We start from the raw sequence: 25,140 nt of genomic DNA on the forward strand, positions 1-25,140 counted from the left end.
TTCCCTGGTGGTGCAGTGGTTAAGAATCTGCCTGCCAATGTAGGGGACACAGGTTCCATCCCTGGTCGGGGAAGATCCCACAGGTCGCAGAGCACCTAAGCCTGCGAGCCACAACTACTGAGCCCACGTGCCACAACTACTGAAGCCTGCGTGCCTAGAGCCCGTGCTCCGCAACAAGAGAAACCACCACAGTGAGAAGCGCACGCACTGCAACAAAGAGTAGCCCACGCTCGCCACAATTAGAGAAAGCCTGCGCGCAGCAACAAAGACCCAACTCAGCCAAAATAAATAAATAGTAAATAAATAAATAAAATAAAATAATAGAAATATATCTGTTATTTTGATAACTCAATAGGATTTTGCTTAAAAAATAAACATTCTAATGGTTTCATATCATGAACTTCTTTCCATGCCATTAAATGTTCTTAGGCTGTCTAGTACCATGGATCTACCATCACATAATTCCATATTATTCAACATTTGGGTATTTTCAAGTAATATGCTATAACAAACAATTGATAATGGACATCCTTTAAGTACTTTAAGATGAATATCTAAAATCACATTGATATTGTCAAATTGCCTTTCAAATATGTCATACCCACATATTTGCATTCCCATCACTTAGGTCAACACATTATTTTCATTGTTTATTTTTACCTTTATCTTGTTATTGTTTTAATTTTCATTTATTTGATCACTAATGAGAGTGAACAGCCTCTAATATTCTTATTATTGACAAATATCTCTCACTATTTGAACCTATTTCTTAGTTTGGATATTGAAGCATTTAGATACCAAGTTCAGAGAGCAAAGGATGCTTTGTTATTCTGACCTACTAAGTTCTTGATCAAATACTGTTGTGGGTAGAATTATGTCCCCCCAAAAGATAAGTTGAAGTCCTAACCTCTGGTTCCTCTGAACGTGACCTTATTTGGAAATAGGATCTTTGCAAACGTAATCAAATTAAGATGAAGATTAACTAGGTTGGGGGGGTGGCCCTAAACCCAATGACTGGTATATTTACAAGGATAGAGAGATTTAGAGACATAGACACACAGGGAGAATGCCATGTGCTGACAAAGGCAGGTGTTTCAACAAGCCAGGAAACACCAAGGATTGTTGGAAACTACCAGAAGCTAGGAGGAGGCAAGGAAGGATCCTTTCATAGAGCCTTCAGCTGGAACACAGCCCTGCTGACACCTTGATTTCAGACTCCTAGTCCCCAGAACTGTGAGAGAATACATTTCTCATGTTTTAAGAAAACTAATGTGTAGTACATTGTTACAGCAGCCATAGGAAACTAATATAGGTACCAACTGGTAATAATTCAGATAGGGAGGGATTAATAATACATTTACTTGGATATACTTGATTTTTGAGTTTGGTTAGTGAGAATTCAGATTGTAAGAGATAACTATACAGTTGACCATTGAAGAACACAGGTTTTACCTGTGTGGGTCCACTTACACACAAATTTTTTTCAACAGTAAACACTATAGTACTACATGACCCACTGTCGGTTGAATCCACAGATGTAGAACCTCAGATACGGAGGAACCACATCTAGGGAGAGTCCACTATAAAGTTATACTCAGATTTTTGACTATAGAGGGCCAGCACCCTTAACCCCTTTGTTGTTCAAGGGTCAACAGTATTTGTATTTTTCTTTCTGTGGTTACTTATTTGTATCCTTTGCCTATTCTTCTATTATGATTGTCTTTTTTCCTTATTGATTTTAAGAGCTTTTTATATATTTTACACACATGGATATTAGCCCTTATCATTTATGACTATTTCTCCTTAGCTCGTCTTTTAGAATATAAATTTTAGTTTGCTAATTGTTTTAAGGGATTAAGTTTTATGGGGAGTTTACCTATGGAACACTTGGCATATATTAGATGCTTAAACTTAATAAATTCATGAATGTTTATAGCAGCTTTTTTCATAATTATCAAAAACTGGAAACAATCCAAGTGTCCATCAACTGGCAAAACAGTGGAATACTACTCAACAATAAAAAGGAATGAACTACTGATACACACAACAACACAGTTGAATCTCAAATGCATTACATACTCATTGAGAGAAGCCTGACCCAAAAGGCTACAAACTGTACAGTTTTATTTATATGACATTCTGGAAAAGGCAATACAGAAGACAGAAAACAGAGATATAAAACAGATTAGTAGTTGCCAGGGAACAGGGGAAACGGTTGGCTATAAAGGGACATGAGGGGATTTTTTGGAGGTGATAGCAATGTTCTTGATTATGGGGGTTGTTATATGACTAAATGCATTTGTAAAAATTCATAGAACTGTACTCTAAAAGGGTGAAATTTAGTCTATGTAAATTAACTTCAGTAAACTCAACCTTTAAAAACTCAAAATTTTAGGATGATTGAGTTGTTTAAAAACCAAATAAAATGTTCATACCTCATAGATAAATGGATCTTTACAGATTCCTTTCTTTTCTTCATCAAATTCCCTGAAATGCAGAACCACATGTGAAAAATAGAGCTATAGTATTCTGTCATTTAAACTCAGGAGTTAGTCATTACTTTCTCCAAGAGAAAAGCAAAATGCAAAGTATTCATGGCAGTCCTAAGGCATAGTTGAGAAGGGAGAAAAAAGCAGAAAAAGAGTATTAGGTTAACGAGGAAAAAAAAAGAGATGTGATAGAGATTAATAGACAGCTGCCCCGAAGTGGGTACTACTGCTTCTCAGAGGCAGCAGGAAATTAGGTTGCCTACCTCTACTCTTGTAACTTTTAAAACACAGTACCAATTACTATTAAAATGTAAGTTACTACATGACTTTTGGGAAGTAAAAATGACTGGATTCTGACCTGCCACTGAATCAGCGGGTAACCATGGATAAGTTATTGAAGGGTCCCAGGCCTTGGATTTCTATTGCTAAAATGGAAGCATCCATCCTCCCTGTTTTCATGAGCTGTCACTAAAAAATTAGTAAATTTGATAATGCTAAAGCATTTCCTTTTTAATATGTAAGCACAAAACTCTAAGATGCTTCATAATTATCCTTTTATTCAAGAAAGTTGATCCCAAAGCATGTAAACCATTAACCATTAACATACCAAAATGCACATCAGCCTGATCTACACTCTGAAAGAGAAAAGAATCTTTAGAGTCCTAAAGGAACCCAACAGAATGGTTTCAGGATACCATTTATTGTTTGATCCACTCTATAACTCACTGAAATAAAAACTATGTCTCACATTTTGGACAAGATTGTGACTTATTCTTAAAGAAGTTTAACTTCTATGTATGCATAACTCAGGGATGTTATTCAATCAATCATTCAAGAATCATTTCACCAGTATGTGTATTATGGGCAGGCACCCTGTGGACAAAAAAGTTGCCTGCCGTTCTGGTAAACATCGAAGGCTGCCCGCCATAAAACCATCAGCCACTGAAGCCACTCTGGTGCACCCTGAGGGGAATTCAGGATGCAGAAAAACAGGCTACTGGCCCTAGACAGTTAAGATGCATAGCAAAGGAGTAATTTCAATGAGTCCAGACTCTTACATCTTCCCATACATGGAAAAGCACTAAAATCATTAACTTGAGATGTCTGTTCTTGTGATTAGTAGTGAACTTTTGATGTTCAACTACTTTTTTGTTTTGTTTTGCTTTGTTTTTGTTTGTTTATTCCCCCAGCAAAAACTCCTATATATTCTGGCTACTCCCTTACCTCTTTGGAACAGTTCTTCGGAGCTATCTGAGAAGCTGATTCCCAGGCTGTAGTCCTCAGTAAGGTCCCTGAATAACATATCTTTTGGGTTTTGGTTTTTTTAGTCAACAATTCTTTTTTTTTTTTTTTCCACACACACACACTGTATTTTATTTTTACAAGAGATAAATAGACTGACACCAAGCATTGTAAATGGATGACCACAACAAAAGCAACAATGATTGCAATTACCAAACACAAAACACACTCATACTATGTCATAATATTTAGTCAACAATTCTTACTAAATGTCCAAGACACAAAACAAATGCATAGTCCCTGGTTCATAGTCTTGACTGCAGTCCAACTAGCAAACCAACAATTGCAATACAGGGTGATGAGTCCCAACAGAGGGGAGTGCGGGGTGCTGTTGAGGCACAAAGGAAGAGGTTTTGCTAGAGCGCTTGAACTGTATGCTGAGAGCCAAGAGGAGCTCACTACAAGATTTTAAATGAGAAAGATCTCCCTGACCTCCTGATGTGGAGGCTATAAACTTGGAGGCCAGGAAAATAGCTGTGAATAACTTGTAGTACTTCAAAAAAGTGATGATGGTGAACAAAAGCTGTAGGGATGGAGGGAGAACAAGGGCACCTGGTGACTGACTAGATGGGACAGGGGTGGGTGGCAGTGGAAGAGAACCAAGTGACAGTCTTGGACTTGGAATTCTTAACTCATAGACAGAATTCAGGAGAATGTCAGGTTGTGGGGAATAGATGAATTCAGTTTCACAGATGTTGAGTTTGAGGTCTCATTTGGAAATTTCCAGTAGGCAGGTGGCTACAAAGGCATTGTGAGGGATTCAAGAGAAGTAAGAGAGACTATTGGTGCTTACAAGTGGAGAGAAAGACTAACACCTATGAAATAATTAGAAAATGCAAAAGATCTAAATAAAGTTGTATCAACAAGGGACTGGTTAAATAAACATAAAACAGCCATACAATGAAGTATTATATAGCCGTTAAAAACAATGAGATGTATAGGCTCTCATACTGAAAGCTATCCAAGACATTGTTTAAAAAAAAAAAGAAAGAAAAAGCTAGTGATCTTTCTATAATGTTGAAAAAACTGACAAGCATTACAACTTTTGTAAGCAGGAAATAAAAGCAATGAAGACAAATAATGAAAAAGTATGGCATTTAGAAAAGAAGGGGTTAGATTACAACAGTTATCAAAGTGTGGTGTCAGGCCCGCAGCATCTGTTTCACCTGAAATTGGTTAGAAAGGGAAATTCTTTAGCCCCACCCCAGACCTACTAAATGAGAAACCCTGGAAGAAGGCCCAGCAATCTGTTTTGGCAACCTGCCAGGTGATACTGATTCATGCTCAAATTTGAGAACTACTGGATTAGATTTTTATGTTGGATACAGAACTGGATGGAATCCCCTTTAGTACTAGTATTCACTATACGAATAAAACGAAGTCTTAGAGCACCGTGAAACAAAGGTGCTTTAAAGAGCCGACACACCATCACGTTATCACTATAACTGTTGCTCATATAACTATTTTGAATAGACTATAACAACACGTTTCACGCCAGCCAGGCTTTAAACAGGTGAAGGATGTCAACATCTAGTTTTCTCTATCCTGGTAGGTGCCCCTAACATATCAGAAGTTGTGTGCATTATCAGAGTGAATAATGCGCCTCTTGGAAAACTTGTCACCTTCCACCTCGGGTGACAATGTACACGTTTTCTCCTAAACGAGACTACAAGCAGCAGGGCCTACAGCGCCAGCCCCACATTGGAGCAGGTAACCGGCGTCTCCCCAGCTTCCAGCTCCCGGGAAAGCGGACTTCGTCTACAACATTCGCGCCGCTGGAAACTGGCAAGGCGCTAATCCCCAAGGCTGTGGAAAGACGCTTGGGGCGGGGATCGAGATACCCCGAGGGAGAAGTGCTGTCCTCACAGCCAAGCCAAAAGCAGGGGCTACTACTCACTGAAGGAGACGAGCGTAAAACTCCTCAGCAGCTCGGTTGGTTCGCGACCACATCCCGCCCCAGTTTGACTACAGATCCGAAACCGCCAAACTGAAATGCGCGCCAGACGCTGACTTCCGGGGTTATGACCCCCCGCCGGGACTACTTTTACCCACACACCCCCCCCCCAACAGGTCCCGTTTGTCCACAAAGTTAAACTTTTGTTTTCCAGCACACAGCTGTTTTTCCTGTCCCAATAGTTTTCCATTCCCGTAAGAAAAAGTTAAAATAAGTTGTAACGGTTGAGGGGGAAAAGACACTCGTCTCGCGAGAGTTGGCCACGCCCCCTTATGGATTACTCCGCGAAAAGGAGTCCCTTGTTTCTAAGTGCTCTTTTTGGCTTTGGAAGTCAATAGATACCATAACTTGACATATATGAAGAAATAATACGCTATTTTAATTTTTTTAGAGTGGTAGAGATATATTTTGTGTCCCTGGATTGGTTTTGAGACGGGGCAGGGTGGGGGACGAGTTGAAGATTACATACAGAGTGGGAGTGCCAAGCATTTCCTTTTCCTGTGGGAGCCGCCGGGTTGAGAGGAGCGTGGCGTTCTCCTCTCCCCGCGATGGTGAGTGAAAGTTCTCTCTGTTGGACCGTCCTCTGCTCTTGGGGCCTGGCAGGAATGGGCTTGGGGGTTCAGGGCATAAAATCTTCATGAGGGGAAGCGAGGAGAAGGAGATGGGGACCAAAGGGCGTCTGTTTGTGGCTGGAATCTGGGAAGTGAGGTTCTACGGCAGCCATCTTAGAGGCAACGTGTGCGAGCCGGCGCAGGGCGCGTCTGGAAGCGACACAGGAGGACCCCCAGATCGTTCTCGGGCGCAGAAGGACCTTTGGAATTCTGGCTTCTCTTGGATCTTGAAAGAATGGGTTCCACTGAAGACTTGGAAATTTGCAGGGCCTAAGACTGAGTCTGGGTGAGAGCCAGCTTGAGGTCTTGTATCTCCGTGCCCGGTTTAGTAAGGAATACTTCCGTCTTTTGAGAGATTTCGTTAAAGAAAAAACTTGTATTTCCACTTTTTTCCTGAATTATTGTGTGTTCATCTTAAGAATTGCCTCTGAAAGCATTTTGGTCCTCTTGCTTTAAAATTTAATTGTTGTGTATGTACTGCATAAATAACGTCTGTATATGTGCCTTGGGGAGTTGAGTGAACAAAATAGGGAAAAAGCACTATCCTTATGCAGTTTCGATCGTAATTGAGCTGGTCAAAATGCATTGTAATGGTCAATGGTAGTAAGTGTTGTAGACATAGGAAGTTGGAGAGGAAGCAGTAATTGGGCTTTATAAACAGTGATCAGAGAAACCTGAAGGAGGTGAGGAAGGGTATCTTTAGGTAGGAGACTCGTTACATCTGAGGCAGGACAGGGATGGCCCTGAGTGTAGGCCTGAGCATCTGGAAGAGAGTATGGTAAGCGAGGTTGAGCAGGTTGTGTAGGTCCTGCTTGGGATGTTTTCCTTTCGGGTGGTAAGTCTTTGGAGAAGATTGAGCAAGAAGTAACAGGGCTGTTGTTTTTACTAGTAATTTTTGAAACCTGTGTTTGGAATGGGATGAAGGGGGCAAGGATGGATGTTTGGAGGAGTGGAGCCCTGGTAGATTCGCTGACATTTGGGATCAAAGAGTTTGAATGATGGCATTAAATTGCATTTTCAAACCTTACAGTATGGTTTTGATTATTTTGCTTTCTAAGGCCTGATTTAAAAGTTTAATCATAAAGCGTTCTCTTTGAAAATGATGAAAATTCTGTGGCAGAACTTGAGAATCGTAAGTGTCCTTCAAGTATTTACTGGTGTTAATAGACCTGATGTTGTGTTGGTAACTTAGCCTTTGTTTTTGCTTTAAGCGTTATCTACCTCATCAAACTCTAGTCTCTTCTGGAACTGAACCGGTAATGCTTTTGTTGGCACGTGAGAAGAGTGCCTCTGACGTTGCTTGTCAATATAAATATTTTTTTCCTTTTTCCCAGGCGTGTGCTCGTCCACTGATATCAGTGTACTCTGAAAAGGGGGAGTCATCTGGCAAAAATGTCACTTTGCCTGCTGTGTTCAAGGCTCCCATTCGACCAGATATTGTGAACTTTGTTCACACCAACTTGCGCAAAAACAACAGACAGCCCTATGCTGTCAGTGAATTAGCAGGTATGGATTTAGATCTTTCCTGGGTTGACTTTTTAAGAGGTACTTAACAGCAGTGATGAAATTTCACTCCATTGGTCCGTGTTTCTGAACCACATGATTTTCCTGGATGTTCTGATGCTGTTTGCTACCGTGCATGGTAGTCATAGAATGGTGTGGTTGGGTAGCCAAAACTTGTGTTTCTTCACAATTTCAGGTCATCAAACCAGTGCTGAGTCTTGGGGTACTGGCAGAGCTGTGGCTCGAATTCCCAGGGTTCGAGGTGGCGGCACTCACCGTTCTGGCCAGGGTGCTTTTGGAAATGTATCCTTTGTTTCACCCCCTAGACTAGTCAGCTGTGGCATTTAGCAGGCTGGACCTGGTTTTTTCATGTTAGTAGTTGGAAAATAATTTATGCTGAAGATGCTAGTGTCCAGATTAAACATTTCTCTAGACAGATTTGAAATCCGAAAGATTTTTCCGTCATAATTTTTTTTTTTTTTTTTTTAAAGGATTTTCTTATTTATTTATTTATTTATTTTATTTTTGGCTGTGTTGGGTCTTCGGTTCGTGCGAGGGCTTTCTCCAGTTGCGGCAAGCGGGGGCCACTCTTCATCGCGGTGCGGGGACCGCTCTTCATCGCGGTGCGCGGGCCTTTCTCTATCGCGGTGCGCGGGCCTCTCTCTATCGCGGCCCCTCCCGTCGCGGGGCACAGGCTCCAGACGCGCAGGCTCAGCAACTGTGGCTCACGGGCCCAGCCGCTCCGCGGCACGCGGGATCCTCCCAGACCAGGGCCCGAACCCGTGTCCCCTGCATTAGCAGGCAGACTCTCAACCACTGCGCCACCAGGGAAGCCCCGTCATAATTTTTAAAGCCAACAGGTTTGACAGTAGGAAGTTTTGCTTGCAATGATGTCGTAATTTGCGCCTTACTCTGTTCTCAGTGACAGTTGCCTGCTGTCAGTAAGCTGGTTCAGAAGGGTGACGAAAATTCTTCCTGAGCAAGACGTAACCTGTTTTTAATTCCTAAAATTTGAGAAATGTGATTCTTAACTGGGAAAACAGATGTGTCGTGGGGGCCGCATGTTTGCACCAACCAAGACCTGGCGACGTTGGCACCGCAGAGTGAATACAACGCAGAAACGATATGCCATCTGCTCTGCGTTGGCTGCCTCGGCTTTACCAGCGCTGGTCATGTCTAAAGGTTTGTGATATTTTATATTCTAGGAGTCGTATAAAATACCCCTTTTTTTCTATACCTGACCCTTTTCATTGGTGTTAATGGTTAATAGCCTGTGTACATTCAGTTCATCCTAGAGTGGCTGAATTTCCGTTTGCTAAATTCTAGTTATAACCACTTCAGTCTATCTAACAACTCAATCATCAGTGAATACTATGTAACTGGGGGAACTAATTCAAATAAAGTGATGTAGTATATTGTTAGAAAGCTTTTCACTTTGTCATGTTGCTTCCTCTTTTTATTTAACTGTCAAAATGATGAGATTCCACTTCATTGGTCCGTGTTTCTGAAACACATGATATTTGTGGAAATTCTGATTTGGCAAATTGTATACACCATTTTTATTTTGTGGGTTCGATTCAGGTTTTCAAAGGGTGCAGGGTAACCAGGTCACTGTTAATTGGCTTTGTCAGGTCATCGTATAGAGGAAGTTCCTGAACTTCCTTTGGTGGTTGAAGATAAAGTTGAAGGCTACAAGAAGACCAAGGAGGCTGTTTTGCTCCTGAAGAAACTTAAGGCTTGGAATGATATCAAAAAGGTAGGTTTTGTGGGCCTTCACACAAATTTGTTGCCAGATTTTAAATTTCAAAAGATTACTGAAGGGGGCAGTATAACTAAACCGTAGTGGATGTGAGAGCAAGGACTCTGGAACCACATTACCTGAGTTTTGAAACCTGGAATCATTGCTGTGTTAAATTTAGGCAAGTCATTTTTGCCTCTAGTTTGATCATCTGAAAAATGAATTTTTTTAAACTATGAAGATCTATTGCAGGGATCATATCTCAATCAAAATACCAAACCTCACTTTGTTAGGTCTACGCCTCGCAGCGAATGAGAGCTGGCAAAGGCAAAATGAGAAACCGTCGCCGTATCCAGCGCAGGGGACCCTGCATCATTTATAATGAGGACAATGGTATCATCAAGGCCTTCAGAAACATCCCTGGTAATTCCTGTACTGCTTACATGTTTTAATTACCCATGCTATGCAAGCTTACTCAGCTTTTACTATGATGAGATTTTACTTTATGGTCTGTGTTTCTGAAAATTCATGATTTTGTGGAACTTCTGATTCTTGGCTGAATGAGTGAGCCCTTGATGGTTGAAATTCATGATTAAAATACTTCTTGGGTGCTATAAAGATGATTTGTGTTTCTTCTGTTGAAATACAGGCTCCCTAATTCTTGTTTTCCCTTTAAAAGGAATTACTCTGCTTAATGTAAGCAAACTGAACATTTTGAAACTTGCTCCTGGTGGGCATGTGGGACGTTTCTGCATTTGGACTGAAGGTGCTTTCCGCAAGTTAGATGAGCTGTATGGCACCTGGCGTAAAGCTGCCTCCCTCAAGAGTAACTACAAGTGAGTGTAATTCATGTATCGAACGTGGTGTTTATGCTGTGGATAGTGTTCAGAATTGGTTTGCATATTTTCTAAATAACGGATTGTGTTGCCATTTCCTCCTTGTATACAGATGCAATATGTGGAAATGGTGAGATTCAGAGAAGTGACAGTATAGTGGAAATTCTGATTGTATTCTGTAGAGCTTAAATGATTAAAAATAATCTTTTGTTGAGGTTCATGTTCTTTAGTCAGTTACATGACAAATAGGAGTTTAGCCTCTATAGTCAATGTTTTCTTTTTTCATTCAGCCTCCCCATGCACAAGATGCTCAATACAGACCTTAGCAGAATCTTGAAAAGCCCAGAGATCCAAAGAGCCCTCCGAGCACCACGGTAAAGTTGTGATATTCACTGTAATTCTTGCCCGCCTCACACTATTGGGTATTTCAGAAATATGGGTAATGTAAATAAACTATAAATATAGTCTCTACCTTTTTATAGCAAGAAGATTCATCGCAGAGTCCTGAAGAAGAATCCACTGAAAAACCTGAGAATCATGTTGAAGCTAAACCCATATGCAAAGACCATGCGCCGGAACACCATTCTTCGCCAGGCCAAGAACGTAAGCAATAATTTGGGTTTTGCTGATACATGTTGAGTTTTTAGAAAGATTTGATTCTTAGATTTTCTTCCTGATTTGTTGCAGCACAAAATCCGGATGGATAGGGCAGCAGCAGCACTAGAAGCCAAATCAGATGAGAAGGGGATTCCAGGCAAGAAGCCTGTGGTGGGAAAGAAGGGAAAAGAGGCTGTTCGCGTTAAGAAGCTGAAGAAGCCAAAGAAGGCTTTGGTGGGAAAAAAGGCTGCAGTGACCAAGAAACCAGCAGCCGAAAAGAAGCCTGCTAAAAAGAAGCCCACAGAAAAGAAACCCACCGAAAAGAAACCCACCACAGAGGAAAAGAAGGCTGCTTCATAAACTTAAATTTGTTTATTTGGTAAAGGTCAAATCATTTTGGACAGCTAATTTTGAATAAAGACCTGATCAAAGAGGCAGTGAGAAACATGACTTGGATGTGTTGTGTGAATCTTGGTTAGAATTTTTTTTACTGACACTGTTCTTCATAATTAAAGCCTTTTAGTCTAGAATTCAAGCCTTTTAAGTCTGGTATAAAATGGAGCCTTGGATTTAGTATAAAATCCACGAAGTTGAATGAGAAGTGGGATGTTCCATAAATCCAGATATAAAATCCACTTTGTAAGTAAAAATGTTTCGAGAAACAGATGGTTAAAAGACTTGTCCCAGAAATACACAGAAACTCGTATTATTTAGCTCCCCTCTCCCAAAAAAAAACCATCTTGGAAAATGGGTGAAGTTCTGTAAAGATCTGACATTTTCAGTAACCACAAGAGGGCAGAATCAGAATACATTTTTTAAAGTATAGCAGTAAGAAACTGATGTTTCCTTCAGAGGTGTTATAACCTGGTTAGAATACAGTTGATGGAATGCTTGCCACCTTTTTGATATTTGGACCTTTGGTATGAAAAGTGCTAGGAGCTTTTTTCACAACCACTTGTGTGTTTTAGTAGGCGTGAATATGTTGACCGAGAATGCTAGTGCAGAAAATGTACCCAAACGTTCATCCTTCCCTATTGCCATGTCAGGGTCTTGTTTTGCATCTGGCTTTGTTCCCGCTGGCAGTCTATCCCTGCATTCATAGCTCAAGAAATCTCAGTTACTTAGCATGAAAAAATACCGTCCAATTTGTTGAAACACCGCTGTCTTCCGCGCTTGAATTTGTGCAGGCCTCCTGGGAAACCCCTTTCATGTGACTGGGAATCCTCGCCTGCCTGGACCTCCAACACAGTAGGGCTCCTGTACCATGTACTACATGCTGGCAATACTCCCTGCCTTCAAACGCGTCTGCAGGTTTGGGGGAGCGAAAGCAGCCGCCTGACGCAACACCAGTGGAAGGGTGTTAACAGTGCTGTTCAACTGAAGCACTTGACACATGCTATCCGACCGTTTTTATCTCCAGGTCCTTTACAGCTCCAACGCCCTTTGCCTTAGGAATCCTCATCATTCGAGTCTAGGTTTTTGTTTTAAACCCCACTTGGTCCGTGGGCCGAGCTGGTCCGCGGGAAAGCGGCGACCCCAGACGCCAGCAGGAAGCGGCCGCCCCACCCCAACGTGCCGCCAGCCCCGCCCGGCCCGCCTTCCGTTTCCGGTAGCGCGGCGCGGAGATGGCGTCATCGGCGAGTGCCCGGTCGGCCGCCGGCGTGAAGACGCGCGATGTTGAGCCGGCTTCAGGAGCTGCGCAAGGAGGAGGAGACGCTGCTCCGCTTGAAAGCGGCCCTGCACGACCAGCTGAACCGGCTCAAGGTGACCCTGCGCCCCCCACTCCGCTCCTCCGTCCCGTCGCCTCGGCGCCGCGGGCCGCCCGGCTCTCCGCGGAGCCCAGGCGTCTGCGGCGCCCGCCTGGTGCCGCCGGCTAGCCCTTCCTCACCCGGCCGTCGCGGCTGGACCTGGTGACTTACCGGCACCTGGGGGGCTGGATTTGAGATTATGGGTCCACCCTTCTAAGAATCTTGATCCCGCAGGTCTGGGCTGAGACTCAGCAGTTTGGCGAGTACCGCCCCGCCCCGCCCCGTCCCGTCCCGTCCCGTCCCGTCCCGTCCCGTCCCGTCCTGTCCTAGGCACACACCGGACCCCTGCAGCCCCGGAAACGCGGGCGGCCGCACCACGCGCTGAGGAAGGGAGACCTCCCGCAGGCTCGCCTAGGCCGCCCTTGCCCCCCCACCGGCCTCCCCTTCCGAGCCCCTACTGTCTTTACTACTTAGTATGGTCGCTTGATACAGCTCTAGTCTCGCAAAGCCGACCGGCTGGCGGATGCGCCCACTCTGCGAAGGGAGACGGTAAGGCCCTGCGAGAAGAGACCGGCCACAAAGTAGTTCCCGGTAGCTCTTCTCCCCGGAGCTGTTACTGACTCCACGGCCTTGACGAGGAGTCGAGATTGAAACCCATCAGCGCCAGTTCCCAGACCTCTGCGGAAGTCACCCCCTTCAGCCTCAGTGAGACGCTCCTGCTAATTCCTGCTCGGCACTTCCAGGCTCTCTAATTCCAAGTGAGATGAGGGTTATGAAGGCTCTTTGTAAACTGAGAAGCACTGTCTACCTGCGACCTATGAAAACAGTGCGCTTTCCCTTAGGGTACATGTAATGGCCTGCACTTCTTTGTGTTCTGACATAACCGCCGTGCCTGTACCAGTGCCTAACGTGAGCGTGCTGACGATGGCCGCGGCCAGAGCCTAGATTCCTTTGCGCTCCGGGAAACGCCCCCATTTTCCAGTCTTCCTGCCTTCGCTTTCTTATTACGGGGTAGACAAGCTCGGGTGTGTGGAATCAGAAGACACCTGGCTTTTTTAAGGGCATGCTTGTGTTTTCTCCCCTGGGCTGCTAGGTCTGGGCGAGTGGAAGCCTCGGCTCAGCTGGAACACCTGTTCACCCTAGGAGAAAGGGGCTGGAAGCTTTCCGTGCTGTTTCCTGAACAGGCGGGGAAAGCTCGAGGAGCCCCACCCTTCCCTCTGGAGCTTCACAGAGCTTACCCTGTTTTCACTTCTTTTCATGATGCCCACCGCTTACAGCGTGCTCAATACATCTCACCTACATCAGTAGCCTAGTGACATAGTAAGGAAAGTGTCCTTGACTCTTTTCTAGGTTGAAGAACTGGCCCTCCAGTCAATGATTAGTTCTAGAAGAGAAGATGAGATGCCGTCTTCTCAACCTGCGCCTGAACAGTCACATGATGTAAGCTGAATCAAGTGTGGGCCCGGGGAGTCCATTCTGCTCTTACGCTGCTTAGCCATCAAAAATTGTAAATTACATTATCAAGCCCAAAGGACTCTGGGAAGTGCTGATAAGAACTTTCTAGTTTAATGAACTGGCTTGTCTATATTACTGTTTTAAACAGGGAACATCTACCAGCTAGCTACACTGTGGTTGACTGTACTTTTATATTGCCTCGACCTTCCTATTCATCCACTTTCTCTAGTCACTCCAGTGAACTGGGAAGAGTGTGAAGATTTTTGCAGGAAGATGTCAAAACTCTTCCTGTTCTGTGAATAAGCAAGCTTGGGATTTAAAAATAGAGTGTGGCTTCAACTACAAAGCCTAGTGCTAAAAAATGAGTTCTTGCCCTCATCATATCCTTCTCTCACCAAATGCGCTCAGGAAAATCATCTTCTCAATATACCATATTTGAACAGTTCTCCCGGATGTGTGTTAAGCCTTTAAAACTATTGGAAAGCAGCACATCTAAGCCAGCATAATTCTTATGTAAAAACCATGTTTGTAAATCAGGTAATATTCTATCAAATCTAGGGCATTTACTCTGCTCCCATTTTGGCAATGGGGGTTGGGGGGTCAGGGTAGAATTTGGAGAAATAGGAAACTGGCCACAGTTCTTAGTGATAAATATTGCGGATGAATATGCAGTTGAGATTTTATTTGAAAACATTAATTTGTTTTGAGGCCAGTGTTCTTCCTACTAATCTATAATGTGTCCTTGACTAAAGCAGATGTTGGTGCATGTAGACAATGAAGCATCAATCAACCAGACTGCACTGGAGTTGAGCACAAGGAGCCATGTGCCAGAAGAAGAGGAGGAGGAGGAGGAGGAGGAAGAAGAATCCGATTCCTGAAGGGGAGAAGAGCCAGGGTTAGTCATAGGAGTTAAGTTCTAAGCCTCAGGAACTTTCTCTCTTCAAAGAATTCTTGCCATGGGCTCTGTGGCCTCCTTTAAAAGGAAGCAAGAACTTCAGGAGGATGTGTAGTTGTAAAAATGGTTCCATCAATAACTCAAGTTTCAGAGTGCTTTAACCAAAATTATGACATACAGAAAAGCAGAGATGCAGTGTTTCAATATTGAGCAATATGGGTGGTGCTGTGTTTATATTCTGGTCAGATTCAGTAATTGTGTTCAAAACCAGAAACTTCCTCTGAAATGCTATTGAGAAGGTCTGGCATTCGCAAAAAGGGCAGAGTTTAAATACAGGCAAGCCTTTCCAATCAATGCCTCTTTTAAGAAAACCAGTTAAAGACTGTTTGCATGCCATTGAACCCTTGTGAGCAGAGCAAGGCCACAGTGTGGGAGAGAAAGATGAAAAAGAGGACAGAGGGCCACTTGAGAGCACAAGCTGTTGCCACCTCTCCGTGACATTAACATGCCTATTAACATGCTTTGTGTGGCTGTCACCACATCTAGGTTGAGACATCACTGTGGTAAAATGTGCTTAGAAATAAAGATAAATAGTCATCAGGCAGCTTGCTGCTTTCCAGACAGAAACAGAGAAGAGGGTCAGTTCCTCTTGGGTGAACAATACAGTAGGATGGTTGAAAACCCATTTCTGGACTTAGGAAATGTGCCATTGAAGAAGGATCACTAGGCTTGGGAGGTTGGATTTTGTAATAAAGAGATGACAGTTACAGAATAAGAGTTGTTAAACTTCATATTTGAAGTTGAGACTCATTTCTGCGTACTGTCCCTTTTCCACTGAATATACAGACAAGTAGTTGCTTAATTTTATAAAAGTAATTGGCCCTGCCCAGAAAAGCCAAACAAAACACAGCCTCCTCAAGCACAGCTCCTTACATAACTGTTCCAGAGAGAGCACAGACATATTTGTTAATATTTCGTTAAAGTTATTTTGAGCTACTCTTACAGGAAGTAGCCAGAAGTTTAAATGAGCATGTTTCTCGGAAAACACAGTGTGAAAATTATTTTGCAACAGAAAGCATCAAGGTACACATTTTGGGGTCTAACTTAAAATATGAACATGGGTTTTTAAGAGCTAGAAAAGTTGGGTATGAATTCTAGCTTGACCACCAACTGGTTGCTTGCTTTTCACCTTTGCAGCTCACTTTCCCATCTATAAAATGAGAGTACTCATATCTGCTCTAGCAGTTTCACAGGTCCTTGTGAGACACTCACAAGGTATCCTTTAAAAATCCAACTATTGGCAATTCCCTGGCGGTCTAGTGGTTAGGACTCCGCACTTTCACTGCCGAGGGCCCGGGTTCATTCCCTGGTGGGGGAACTAAGATCCTGCAAGCCGTGCGGCGGCTGGAAAAAAACACAAATCCAACTATTATTGACGTCTCAGTAAGGAAGTTTGAGGAAGGAATTTGGTCTGAGGAACTCAAAAAACACAGCAAGAGTAATGTAGGGAACATCATTCTTGAGAATTAGATCATTCTTGGTGAAAAGTACTAGGAAGAAATCTTTTTGACTCTCAAAATGAAATACCTTTGGATGTGAATAGAGGATTTAAAACACCCCTCAAAAGACATTGACCTTGAAAGTGTTCAGATCCATGTTTTAGACACCAGGTTACCCCATTCATTAGTTGGCACACTTTGAGACATTCTCAGTGGTGGTGACATCGTCTCTGTTAGGAAAAGACCCTGGGTGTGAGTAGGGTGTGGGTCTTAAACCTCATCTGCATGTTTGTATATTGAAAACATGTAAGTTAGGCTGTTGACTTAGAACAGATGTTAGCCTCGCAGTGAGAAAAAAAAATGACTGGCTGAGGCAGCCGTGTATATATAGCACTGACCAGTTTTTAAAATCCTGGCTGTATCTCAGGCTCTGGTAGATCTAGAGTGGAACTACCTACTCAGGAGATTTACCTAAGAAGTTCTGTTTTCTAATTTGAAAATGAAATAGGCCTTTTATTGTTAAATATATATTTATTTTGGTTTTCTATCACCTGCCCTCTCGAAGAAAATGAGGGAAGGCAGCCTCACATATAACCTAAATCTCAAAAGTTACTTTTCAAAGAAAGAAGGGTGGCCAGTTGGGACATAGCTTCATTTTCTTTGGCTTCACTGCCGCCCCACAGTCACGACAAACCCAGTGCCAGGCACTTGTCTCCTCTCCAGGAAGGTGTCTCAGGTGTAACTGGAGAGAGAAGGGAAGCCATTGCTCAGTGGAGCAAAGTAGCACGGCACAGTCCCGGGTGGAGGCTCCAGTGCCAGTCAGGCACCGGCTGCCCCCCAGTCCTACCCCCACCTACTGTTTTTCCCTTGTATAAAAAGACGGAAGGAATCAGTGGGATCTTTTCACAGGTCCACAGGAAAAGTGGTTGAAAGATAAGGGTGCTTGATGAGAAGAACTGGACAAAGTCCAAAGATTAGAATTACAGGAAGCCCCATTAGTCCAAAGCACTGAACTTGTCCTCAGTGTGGTATTTCCGCCTTCCAGCCTCCTTCCTGTCTTTGCCTTTTTCCTCTCAGTAATGCGTGGCTGCTAAATCTTTTGATTTCTTGTGCACTACAGACATTGAAAATCCCTCCACAGAAGTAGAAATATCTTTCACCCTTTGAATTTGATAGTATATTTATTAGAATAAGAGATTAGATTTGTTAAACATCTGGATTAAAATGGTAAAAGGATTTCCATACAGTTTTTAGGCACTATACACACTGTTGTTTACAATAGCATCAGTACTTGGATTTGGGGAAAGATAAATCTCATACATGTTAATGCCTTGATCCATTTGTAACATTCAGAGTAACTCCACCATTTTAGAAACACTAATCCAAACTTAAAGAGACATAGCACTAAATATCCCACACGGTATATTTAAAAATAAATACAGAAATACAACCAGAAGTCTACAGATCATCACAGTAGACAGACTGGTGAAGCCCCAGCTATCATGGCAGTGAAGGGCTCTGGCTAGATTTTGATGGAAATTGCTGAATTCTACACTAAAAGCAAAAACATAATGAAATAACATGATACACACTTTCTGATGCTCATTTTCATAGCAGCAAAGCATGCTTCACATGCACTGCCTGTGAAGGATCTTACAAGGCCCCTTCCTACTCAGTTGGAAGGAAGGTAAGCCTGGCAAGAATGAAGTACCACCAAGTGTCAAAGAATCCTGAAAATACAGGCAGCCAGCCAGTCACGGTGTGGGAGAGCAGTGCAGTTTTCAGTAAGAATGACTACCCAACAGTCACCAAAGTTTCACTGTAGTTCAACATTGCACGTTTTGATCATCAGCATACACAAAAATAGCCCCAAGCACAAAGCCAGTCCACTTAGGGGAATAACAATAGTAATAAGAATAAAGATGATAATATTGAAAATGACACGAGTAGAATTTTGGCACATGCTGTGTTCTTCATCCTTTGTCGTAGGTGAAATGCACATCTGAACAGAGACAGGCATGGGAAGGAGGCCCAGAAGCAACATGGCATGCCACTGCGCAGGGGACTCGGCTGCTTCCCCAATGCTTAGATGCCAGCCGCGTGGGTGGGTGTGCTGGGCTGGTTAAGGCCGATGGTGGAGCAGAGCCAACCTGCAAAATCCACTTCCTCAGCATCAGATCTCTTGATAAAAGCATGAACCTGTGTGTGAGGAGATGGACAGAAAGTGTATTTAAAAACCAAGGAGGGAAATTCAAGAGTCCTGGGTCTGGAGGTTGTGCTGCATTTGGAAGGTGCTCTGGGAGCCTGCCCTTGGCCGGTTGCAGGCCTAAAGCCCCGGCTCTGCTGGTCTTACCCTTCACCAAGCCCGCTCTCTCTGAAATGGAGACAGCAGCTCTGCCTGCAGTGCCTCGCAGACTTGTTAAAGGAACAAAGGAACTGATGAACTTGAAAGCGCATGCTACGCTGACCAGGCTCTACATGGCATGTGAGTTCAGACATTTACAGTATCCCACTCCTCCTACCACCACCACCACGTAGGAGACAAGTAAAGTTACTTGGTGAGGGGACTGAATCTAAGATAAGCCAGTCAGTACTACAAAGAGGCCCTGTCCCCTTGCAGGGGCGGGCTGGCCCTTTCTTTCCCTGGACTTCCTCTGGCTGCAGGGTCATCCTGGCTTTTCCATTAAACTGATAGGAGGACTGGGGAGATATGTTGGGTATCCTGCAGGCCCCTGATCAGCTGGACTACAGTGGTCAAGGCAGAGCAGGGTATGGGCTCGGGAAGTACTGGATAGATGACTGACAGAGGAGAACAAATGAGTAAGCAGGTGGCAGTGTTAAGAATCTGAAATAAATGACTTACCATGAGTTGCTTCAAATCTGCTCTCTCTGCAGGGTTTTTTATTAAGCTTAAAGGAAGAAAGACAGTGTGAGAGCTCTTGCTTGGCACTGGTTCTAACTCAGATTACTTACGTGTGCATGCATGCCCGTCCTCCCCACACCCCATAGGCTCTGAGGAAGAGTGCCTAAGCCTTACCCACCTTCCTGTTCTTAGCAGTGTCACGCCCACAGCAGGTTAATAAACGCTTGTTGAATTAAACTAAGGCCAAAAGGCAATATGCCAGTCCCTTTACAGTAAGTGCTGAGCACAGCAGCTGTTTTGCCCACTGCTACAGTCAGATAGGTCACCTAAGTCCTAGCACTCTGGAAGAAGGGCAGCAGCTAAAGGGTAAAAGGCAAAGCTGTGCTCTCCAAGATGGATGGGGAGCCTGACAAAACCAAAGTACTTTCAGAGAACAGGAGGTGACTTACCATTTATTCACAAAATCTTGAAATTCCAGACTGAATACTCCACTGGGCAACTTTGGAGGAGGCTGCAAGTACATGTGAAGACATAGGAAATGCCCGGTGTCCTGCTCCACCCACCTCTCCCTTCCCCACTCCCACCTCTGGGCAGTGCTGCCCTTATCCAGTCAAGGAAAGACAGGGGTGAGAGGCCAATGGCTGCTACCGGGTTACCGTGTTGGAACCATCAATCTCAAACCAGTCAGAACTGAGGCCAAGTCAGTGTTCTGAGCACTCACTTGTCTAGTGACTGAATAAATCACTGTTCCTCTCTGAGCCTCAGATGACCCTTCTGTGAAACGAGGAGGTTGGGCTTAACAATCCCTGGGACCCTTTTTAGCTCTGAGGCTCTACCACTGTACATCTTGGAGTGTGGCAGGGAAACAGAACCATCAATTACTAGGAGCAGCAGCTAGGGGGATATGCAAACCACTAGGCATAGTCCAGCCCGGACAGCACCTGTGAGGCTGGCTAAATAATAAAATGTTTATCCCTCCTGAGCTCTGAAGGAGCACACAAAGGTTAAAAAAACATTAACTGGCAGAGAGCTGGGTCTGGAAGAATGTTACCTACACACTCACTGCAGGAATGAGGGTGTTTGCAGGCATCAGAGCAAGCACACTGGCAGTAGCCCTTGTCTTTCCAGGGTGTATGGTGGAGATCACACAGGGCAAGGCCCTGGGGCACCCTGCTCATGCACCACACAGCCCCAGGAAATGTCACCCACCCTTCTTGTGACCCGTACTGGGGATCTGTGCAGCTTCCTTGTGAGCTGACTCCCAGACACTGCTCCGATGTGTAACCCAAGTCAACAGGTGATTGGAGACTAAAAATCAAACACTAACATTACCAGAGGAGTCCAGCCTACTCCTCCTCTTCCCCTGAACGCCTTATCAGAACAGCAGGTGAATAAGCCTGATCCCAGGTCATGGACTAAAACCCAGCTTTCGGGGCCCACGGTGCTGAGGGGGGATGAAGGGACTATTCAAGGGAGAGGCCAGGCGAGGGAGGGGCTGTGTGCCAGCAGAGTGTGAGGTGCAGCCCAGCCTCCTGGGAGGTAGGATGGGGGCTGAGAGGAGTAGGTGGGAAGGAAGGAAGAGCGCTAGGTGGGACGAGCCTGAGCTGCTTTTCATCTTGGAGCCTGTTTCCTTAGCTGTATGAAAAGGAAAACAAAACCAGCCTGGCCCACCTGAGCAGTGCCTGGAGCACTCAGTAGGAAAATGAATGTGAAAATATCTAAGAAATCGGTGCACACTAGGTGACTGGCAACTATTTGACCTCAGCCGTCCCTTCCCTTAATGTGGCTCCCACCCAGCACGACCCAGTTTAGGTCCCAGCAGGAGAGGATGGCTTTCCTAACACAAATGCAACACATTCTGCCTCCCTTGAGTCCTTAAGCAGCCTAGATCAGATCCCGAACTTCCTGTGTCCCACAGTGCTTAGCATAAAGCTGTGCAGCCAGGCAGTAAAGAGAGCTGAACTAAGCTCTCCAGTAGACTGTGAACCAGTGACAGTGATTTTTTAACTGCTGGGGTGAGCCAGGATTTTCCCCGCTGAGTTTGTAATGAACAAGGGGACCTATCTGAGCCTTTGGGGGTCTGGTTTTAGAGAGCAGTAAGAAAGCATGAAAACTCCACTAGTCTCAAGGAAGAAGAAAATGGGGTGATGCCCTTTACCACGCACCTCAGCCGAGTGGGAGGCCTCCAGCTGCCTCCCAAACAGGTCAGAGCTAGACCCTCCTCTTCCTCTACCCATGCTGCTCCGGACACCGAGAGTGCTGGCCTTCCTTAATCATCTGAAATCCTGTCCTGCCCTCGAGCTCCTCCAGCCCTGCCCCACCCTCCTCTGAGCAGCCATGGTGCTAGTCCTAGCTTCCCGCTCCCCCAAACCCAAACTGATGAATACTTCTCAGTCCCTTCCTTGATCCTTTTTACATTTAAACATACTGGTATATATAGTTCACAAATAATATATCTTCTTTGTATTAAAGTCAGCCAACAGCAATTGAATCACCTGTTATTCCATCACTTCAAGATAATCACTATATCATATTACTTTCCAGGCTTTATGTGCACATACATGCGTACATAGATTTCTTTAAAGAACCAATCATAGTATACATACTATTTTATAATCTGCTTTTTGCACACAACTAATAGTGAATATTTTCCATATCTCCTTCTGCACTGTCACTTTTTATGTTCATTGCTTTATATGGAGAAAACCATATATTGCAGTTACACATGCATTTGCCTTGCCTCCCCTACACAATCTAACAGTCTTTAAGACCTGAGACTGTTTTTCCATTTGTGGATCCCCATCTCACTCCTACCGCCACCCCACAGTGCTTAGCACATAGTAAGTGCACAAGAAACGCTAGCTGAAAAAAAGGAAATGCCTGGTGACTGAAGGATGAGAATGTAAATGGGCAGGGGGGGGCTCCTGAATCTGAGAGAGGAGGCGGGACTCAGAGCTGCATGAAGATGTTCCTGGGGAAGGGACTTCTGCAGCCTCTAAACCAGCCACTCAATTCCAGGATCATGACGCACAAACCAGGACACACGAATCTTGGAGCCCGGGCAGCCCATACTGTGGGAACAGTTCAGAGGTTTCCCAGACAAATCAACTGTGAGTTTTTTTCTTAAGAGGAGCAAATAAATTCCAAGGTCAAAGAAGCCATGCAGTACCTTACCTCATTGACTATGTAATCCAACAACTCAAAAATTGCCATGGGAGGTCGGCTGTCCATTCCATAAGCTACAGATTTTATAAAAAGAAAAAAGAAAACACTTCTCAGAAACAGAAGGTTATTTGCCAATATGAGGCTAGGGGTGGGCATGGACCCTAGTGACTAGAACAGAGTCGTGGACGATAAAGAGAGACAGAAGAGCCACAGATAAGGCCTGAACACAGAGGGGACCAGCCAAAGCCACGGAGTCAGCTGACCAGGGTCGGAGTCTGGGCTCTGCCGCATCCAAGATTTGTGGCCTTAGGTAAATCAGCTGACCACTGAGCCTCATTTTGAGTTTTGTAGAGATGGGTAAAAATTATGTCCGCCTTTCTCCCCTTCCTTACACTGAAAGAGGAGCAAATGAGATAATAACTAAATAACTCTGAAGGATTTAGTTTTCATGTTCCCTGAACTTGGGTCTCTTCCTCTTGGCTCTCCGGGGCCACAGCCACCAGCCCCTGCAACAACCCGCCATCGGCTACCCCTGCCCCCTCCCTGTTCCTCCTTTCATGCATGTCCTCTCCCATGTGGGCCTCATGGAGGTAAAGACCAGGTCTCCCTGGTCAGACAGGAATGCCCTAGCAGGAGCTACATCAGAAGATGAGAGCTGGGCCAGGATCTTCCAATACCAGGTTTCCTTCACAGTTCAGAAAGGCAGGCAGTGCTACACAGTGCTTACCACCTCAGAGTCAGACTTGGCCACTTAACAAATAAATGCACGTGGCGAGTCAAGCACTCTGTGCCTCAGTTTCCTCACACCTAAAATGGAAATTAGAGTAGTGCTCACACACGACTGCTATTAAAATCAGACAACGCTAGGCAAATCTATGGAGATAGAAAGTAGACTGGTGATTGCCCGGGGGCCAGGGTGGGGCAGCTGGGAGTGATTGCTAATGGAGATAGTTTCTTTCTGGGGTGATGGAAATGTTCTTGAATTACATAGTGGTGATGGTTGTACAACATGGAGGAATATACTAAAAACCACTGAACTGTACATTTTAAAATGTGCCTTTTATGTTGTTAATTTTATCTCAATTTTTAAAAAATCTACCTAAAACAAAGTCATGATTTTTAAAATTAGATAATACATATAACATACTAAGCGCAGTACCAGGAACACAGTGGGTACTCAACAAATGGTAGGAAGTTGTTGGTAATAATAGTTTCCTACACCTGGAGACCCATGCCCCAGCCTGGCTCCAGAGACAGAGAATCAGCCCTCCAGAAACCCCTGACAGCAAAAGACCACCCACAGGCCAAGCTGGGGCCACACCAGGCCACTCACAGCTGAGGGGCCTTCCGGGAGTCCTTGGCCGGGGCGGTGTCTCAGCCGCATCTCCCTCCACCTGGCACCCAAACATCAGCTCCAGCTCCTTGGCATCTGGAGGAGGGATGGGATACCTCCCGACCGCCATCTCAACCAGAGAGAGCCCCATGCTCCAGATGTCCGACTGCACCGAGTAATGAGTCCCCTGGAGTCTTTCTGGCTGCGGGAGAGACAGACACATTTATCACCTGTGAGCTAGCTTGGCCCACGCATAAGAGGGATGGGTGAGTCCTCATGAATACCTGGGGCTTCCTGCCCCTTTGAGGCTTGCTTGCACTGCAAGAGAGTGCAGGGCTGCCCTGCTTGGTCCCAGCCCTGGGTCTACTTACGCATTTTATCTTCTACCCCTTCCTCTCCAGAGCTCACATCCTGTTTCAGGACCTCCACTAACCTCTTCAATTTGGCTCCCCACCTGCCCCCAAATGCTGTAATTACCAAATCCTAGCTGGCTCCCGTGGGTCTGACCCCTAACTGCTGTCTCCCCTATCACCTGCCCTGAACTAACAGCATCCTACCCAGCTGGGCCCTGGCTAGGCTTCAGCTGTGGCCCCAGCTTTGCTCATCCTGGTCACTGTCTTGCATGGGCAGGACAGCTTATCCAAAGCCCAGCAGGAGAGGCTCATCTTGAGTCCTGAGTCCAAAAACATGAAGCTTCTGGAACATGGGTCATGAATGAGGTATCAGTGGGTAGAGAGAACACTGGCCTTGAGAGTAAGGAAAGCTGAGTTCTAAGACCAGCTTTGCCACTAACTCACTGTTCTCGGGCAACGTCGAAGAGTAGAAAAGGCAAAGGATCTGGGTTCAAGTCCCAAGTCTGGGACTTGCAAGCTAGGTGATCCTGAGCCTCAGTGTCCTGGGGCTAGTGAAATGGGGCTAACAACATAACAAAATGGGGCTAATGATGATAGTAACAACATAACAAAATACCTGCTCTACTAACTAGGGCACTGAAAAGGTCAAATCAAATGAAAATGTATGGTAGATGTTGCAAAATGTTATGCAAATATGAGTTGTTATTGGTGAGAATAGTCAAAGAGAAAGAAATATTATATATAGTGCTATATAAAGCATTATTTTTATTGAGCATTAATTGAAATAGTACATGTATTT

General features: G+C 44.6%; 4 protein-coding genes and 4 non-coding genes across 12 annotated transcripts in view; 6 read left to right on the plus strand and 2 right to left on the minus strand.

Moving 5' to 3' along the window:
- ZWILCH (zwilch kinetochore protein) overlaps positions 1–5,827 on the minus strand; it is a 37,775-nt gene extending 31,948 nt beyond the window's left edge. For 2 of the 3 annotated variants that reach the window (XM_007166068.3, XM_057543947.1), the window contains exons 1-2: positions 5,689–5,827; positions 2,436–2,487 (exon numbers count right to left, since the gene is read on the minus strand). In XM_007166068.3, the coding sequence (XP_007166130.1) occupies positions 2,436–2,487; positions 5,689–5,741 (105 nt within the window). In that variant the 5' untranslated portion in view covers positions 5,742–5,827. The remainder of the gene's footprint in view (positions 1–2,435; positions 2,488–5,688) is intronic. The other variant, XM_057543948.1, reaches the window with a different exon arrangement.
- Positions 5,828–6,162: 335 nt separating this feature from the next.
- RPL4 (ribosomal protein L4) lies at positions 6,163–11,480 on the plus strand. Its single transcript, XM_028167103.2, has 10 exons — positions 6,163–6,296; positions 7,691–7,862; positions 8,056–8,162; positions 8,903–9,041; positions 9,491–9,615; positions 9,891–10,020; positions 10,277–10,433; positions 10,724–10,807; positions 10,916–11,036; positions 11,121–11,480. The coding sequence occupies exons 1-10, from the start codon at positions 6,294–6,296 to the stop codon at positions 11,388–11,390; spliced, it is 1,308 nt and encodes a 435-aa protein (XP_028022904.2). The 5' UTR covers positions 6,163–6,293; the 3' UTR covers positions 11,391–11,480.
- Positions 7,911–7,981, plus strand: LOC114238411 (small nucleolar RNA SNORD18). Its single transcript, XR_003623787.1, has one exon. It is a non-coding gene; the product is annotated as a small nucleolar RNA SNORD18 (small nucleolar RNA).
- On the plus strand, positions 8,743–8,841 carry LOC114238413 (small nucleolar RNA SNORD16). Its single transcript, XR_003623789.1, has one exon. It is a non-coding gene; the product is annotated as a small nucleolar RNA SNORD16 (small nucleolar RNA).
- On the plus strand, positions 9,327–9,398 carry LOC114238408 (small nucleolar RNA SNORD18). The gene has a single exon (XR_003623785.1). It is a non-coding gene; the product is annotated as a small nucleolar RNA SNORD18 (small nucleolar RNA).
- On the plus strand, positions 10,080–10,150 carry LOC114238409 (small nucleolar RNA SNORD18). The gene has a single exon (XR_003623786.2). It is a non-coding gene; the product is annotated as a small nucleolar RNA SNORD18 (small nucleolar RNA).
- A 137-nt stretch (positions 11,481–11,617) lies between the features above and the next one.
- Positions 11,618–20,248, plus strand: SNAPC5 (small nuclear RNA activating complex polypeptide 5). Of its 3 annotated transcripts, XM_057544778.1 has the most exons (5): positions 11,618–12,794; positions 13,271–13,536; positions 14,129–14,218; positions 14,989–15,128; positions 18,617–20,248. In XM_057544778.1, the coding sequence occupies exons 3-4, from the start codon at positions 14,153–14,155 to the stop codon at positions 15,109–15,111; spliced, it is 189 nt and encodes a 62-aa protein (XP_057400761.1). In that variant the 5' UTR covers positions 11,618–12,794; positions 13,271–13,536; positions 14,129–14,152; the 3' UTR covers positions 15,112–15,128; positions 18,617–20,248. The 3 variants fall into 3 exon arrangements, with proteins under 3 accessions (XP_057400761.1, XP_007166124.1, XP_007166127.1); XM_007166062.3 differs by lacking the exon at positions 13,271–13,536 and having other exon boundaries at positions 14,986–15,128; positions 19,969–20,248; XM_007166065.3 differs by lacking the exon at positions 13,271–13,536.
- MAP2K1 (mitogen-activated protein kinase kinase 1) overlaps positions 17,790–25,140 on the minus strand; it is an 81,209-nt gene continuing 73,858 nt past the window's right edge. Inside the window, exons 7-11 of the mRNA XM_007166066.2 lie at positions 23,989–24,190; positions 22,665–22,729; positions 19,940–20,001; positions 19,491–19,536; positions 17,790–18,826 (exon numbers count right to left, since the gene is read on the minus strand). Coding sequence (XP_007166128.1) covers positions 18,713–18,826; positions 19,491–19,536; positions 19,940–20,001; positions 22,665–22,729; positions 23,989–24,190 — 489 coding nt within the window. The 3' untranslated portion in view covers positions 17,790–18,712. The remainder of the gene's footprint in view (positions 18,827–19,490; positions 19,537–19,939; positions 20,002–22,664; positions 22,730–23,988; positions 24,191–25,140) is intronic.

The sequence above is a fragment of the Balaenoptera acutorostrata genome, chromosome 3 (assembly GCF_949987535.1).
Source record: "Balaenoptera acutorostrata chromosome 3, mBalAcu1.1, whole genome shotgun sequence".
NCBI classification, from domain to species: Eukaryota; Metazoa; Chordata; class Mammalia; order Artiodactyla; family Balaenopteridae; genus Balaenoptera; species Balaenoptera acutorostrata.

What these genes read in the sequence shown, in the direction of transcription:
- SNAPC5 (XM_007166062.3), top strand. Translation starts at nt 12,705, where the DNA reads ATGTTGAGCCGGCTTCAGGAGCTGCGCAAGGAGGAGGAGACGCTGCTC. An exon ending in ACCAGCTGAACCGGCTCAAG is followed by an intron (nt 12,795 to 14,128) that starts GTGACCCTGCGC and finishes ACTCTTTTCTAG; the next exon opens with GTTGAAGAACTGGCCCTCCA. An exon ending in CGCCTGAACAGTCACATGAT is followed by an intron (nt 14,219 to 14,985) that starts GTAAGCTGAATC and finishes CCTTGACTAAAG; the next exon opens with CAGATGTTGGTGCATGTAGA.
- RPL4 (XM_028167103.2), top strand. An exon ending in CTTGGAATGATATCAAAAAG is followed by an intron (nt 9,616 to 9,890) that starts GTAGGTTTTGTG and finishes TCACTTTGTTAG; the next exon opens with GTCTACGCCTCGCAGCGAAT. An exon ending in GGCCTTCAGAAACATCCCTG is followed by an intron (nt 10,021 to 10,276) that starts GTAATTCCTGTA and finishes TCCCTTTAAAAG; the next exon opens with GAATTACTCTGCTTAATGTA.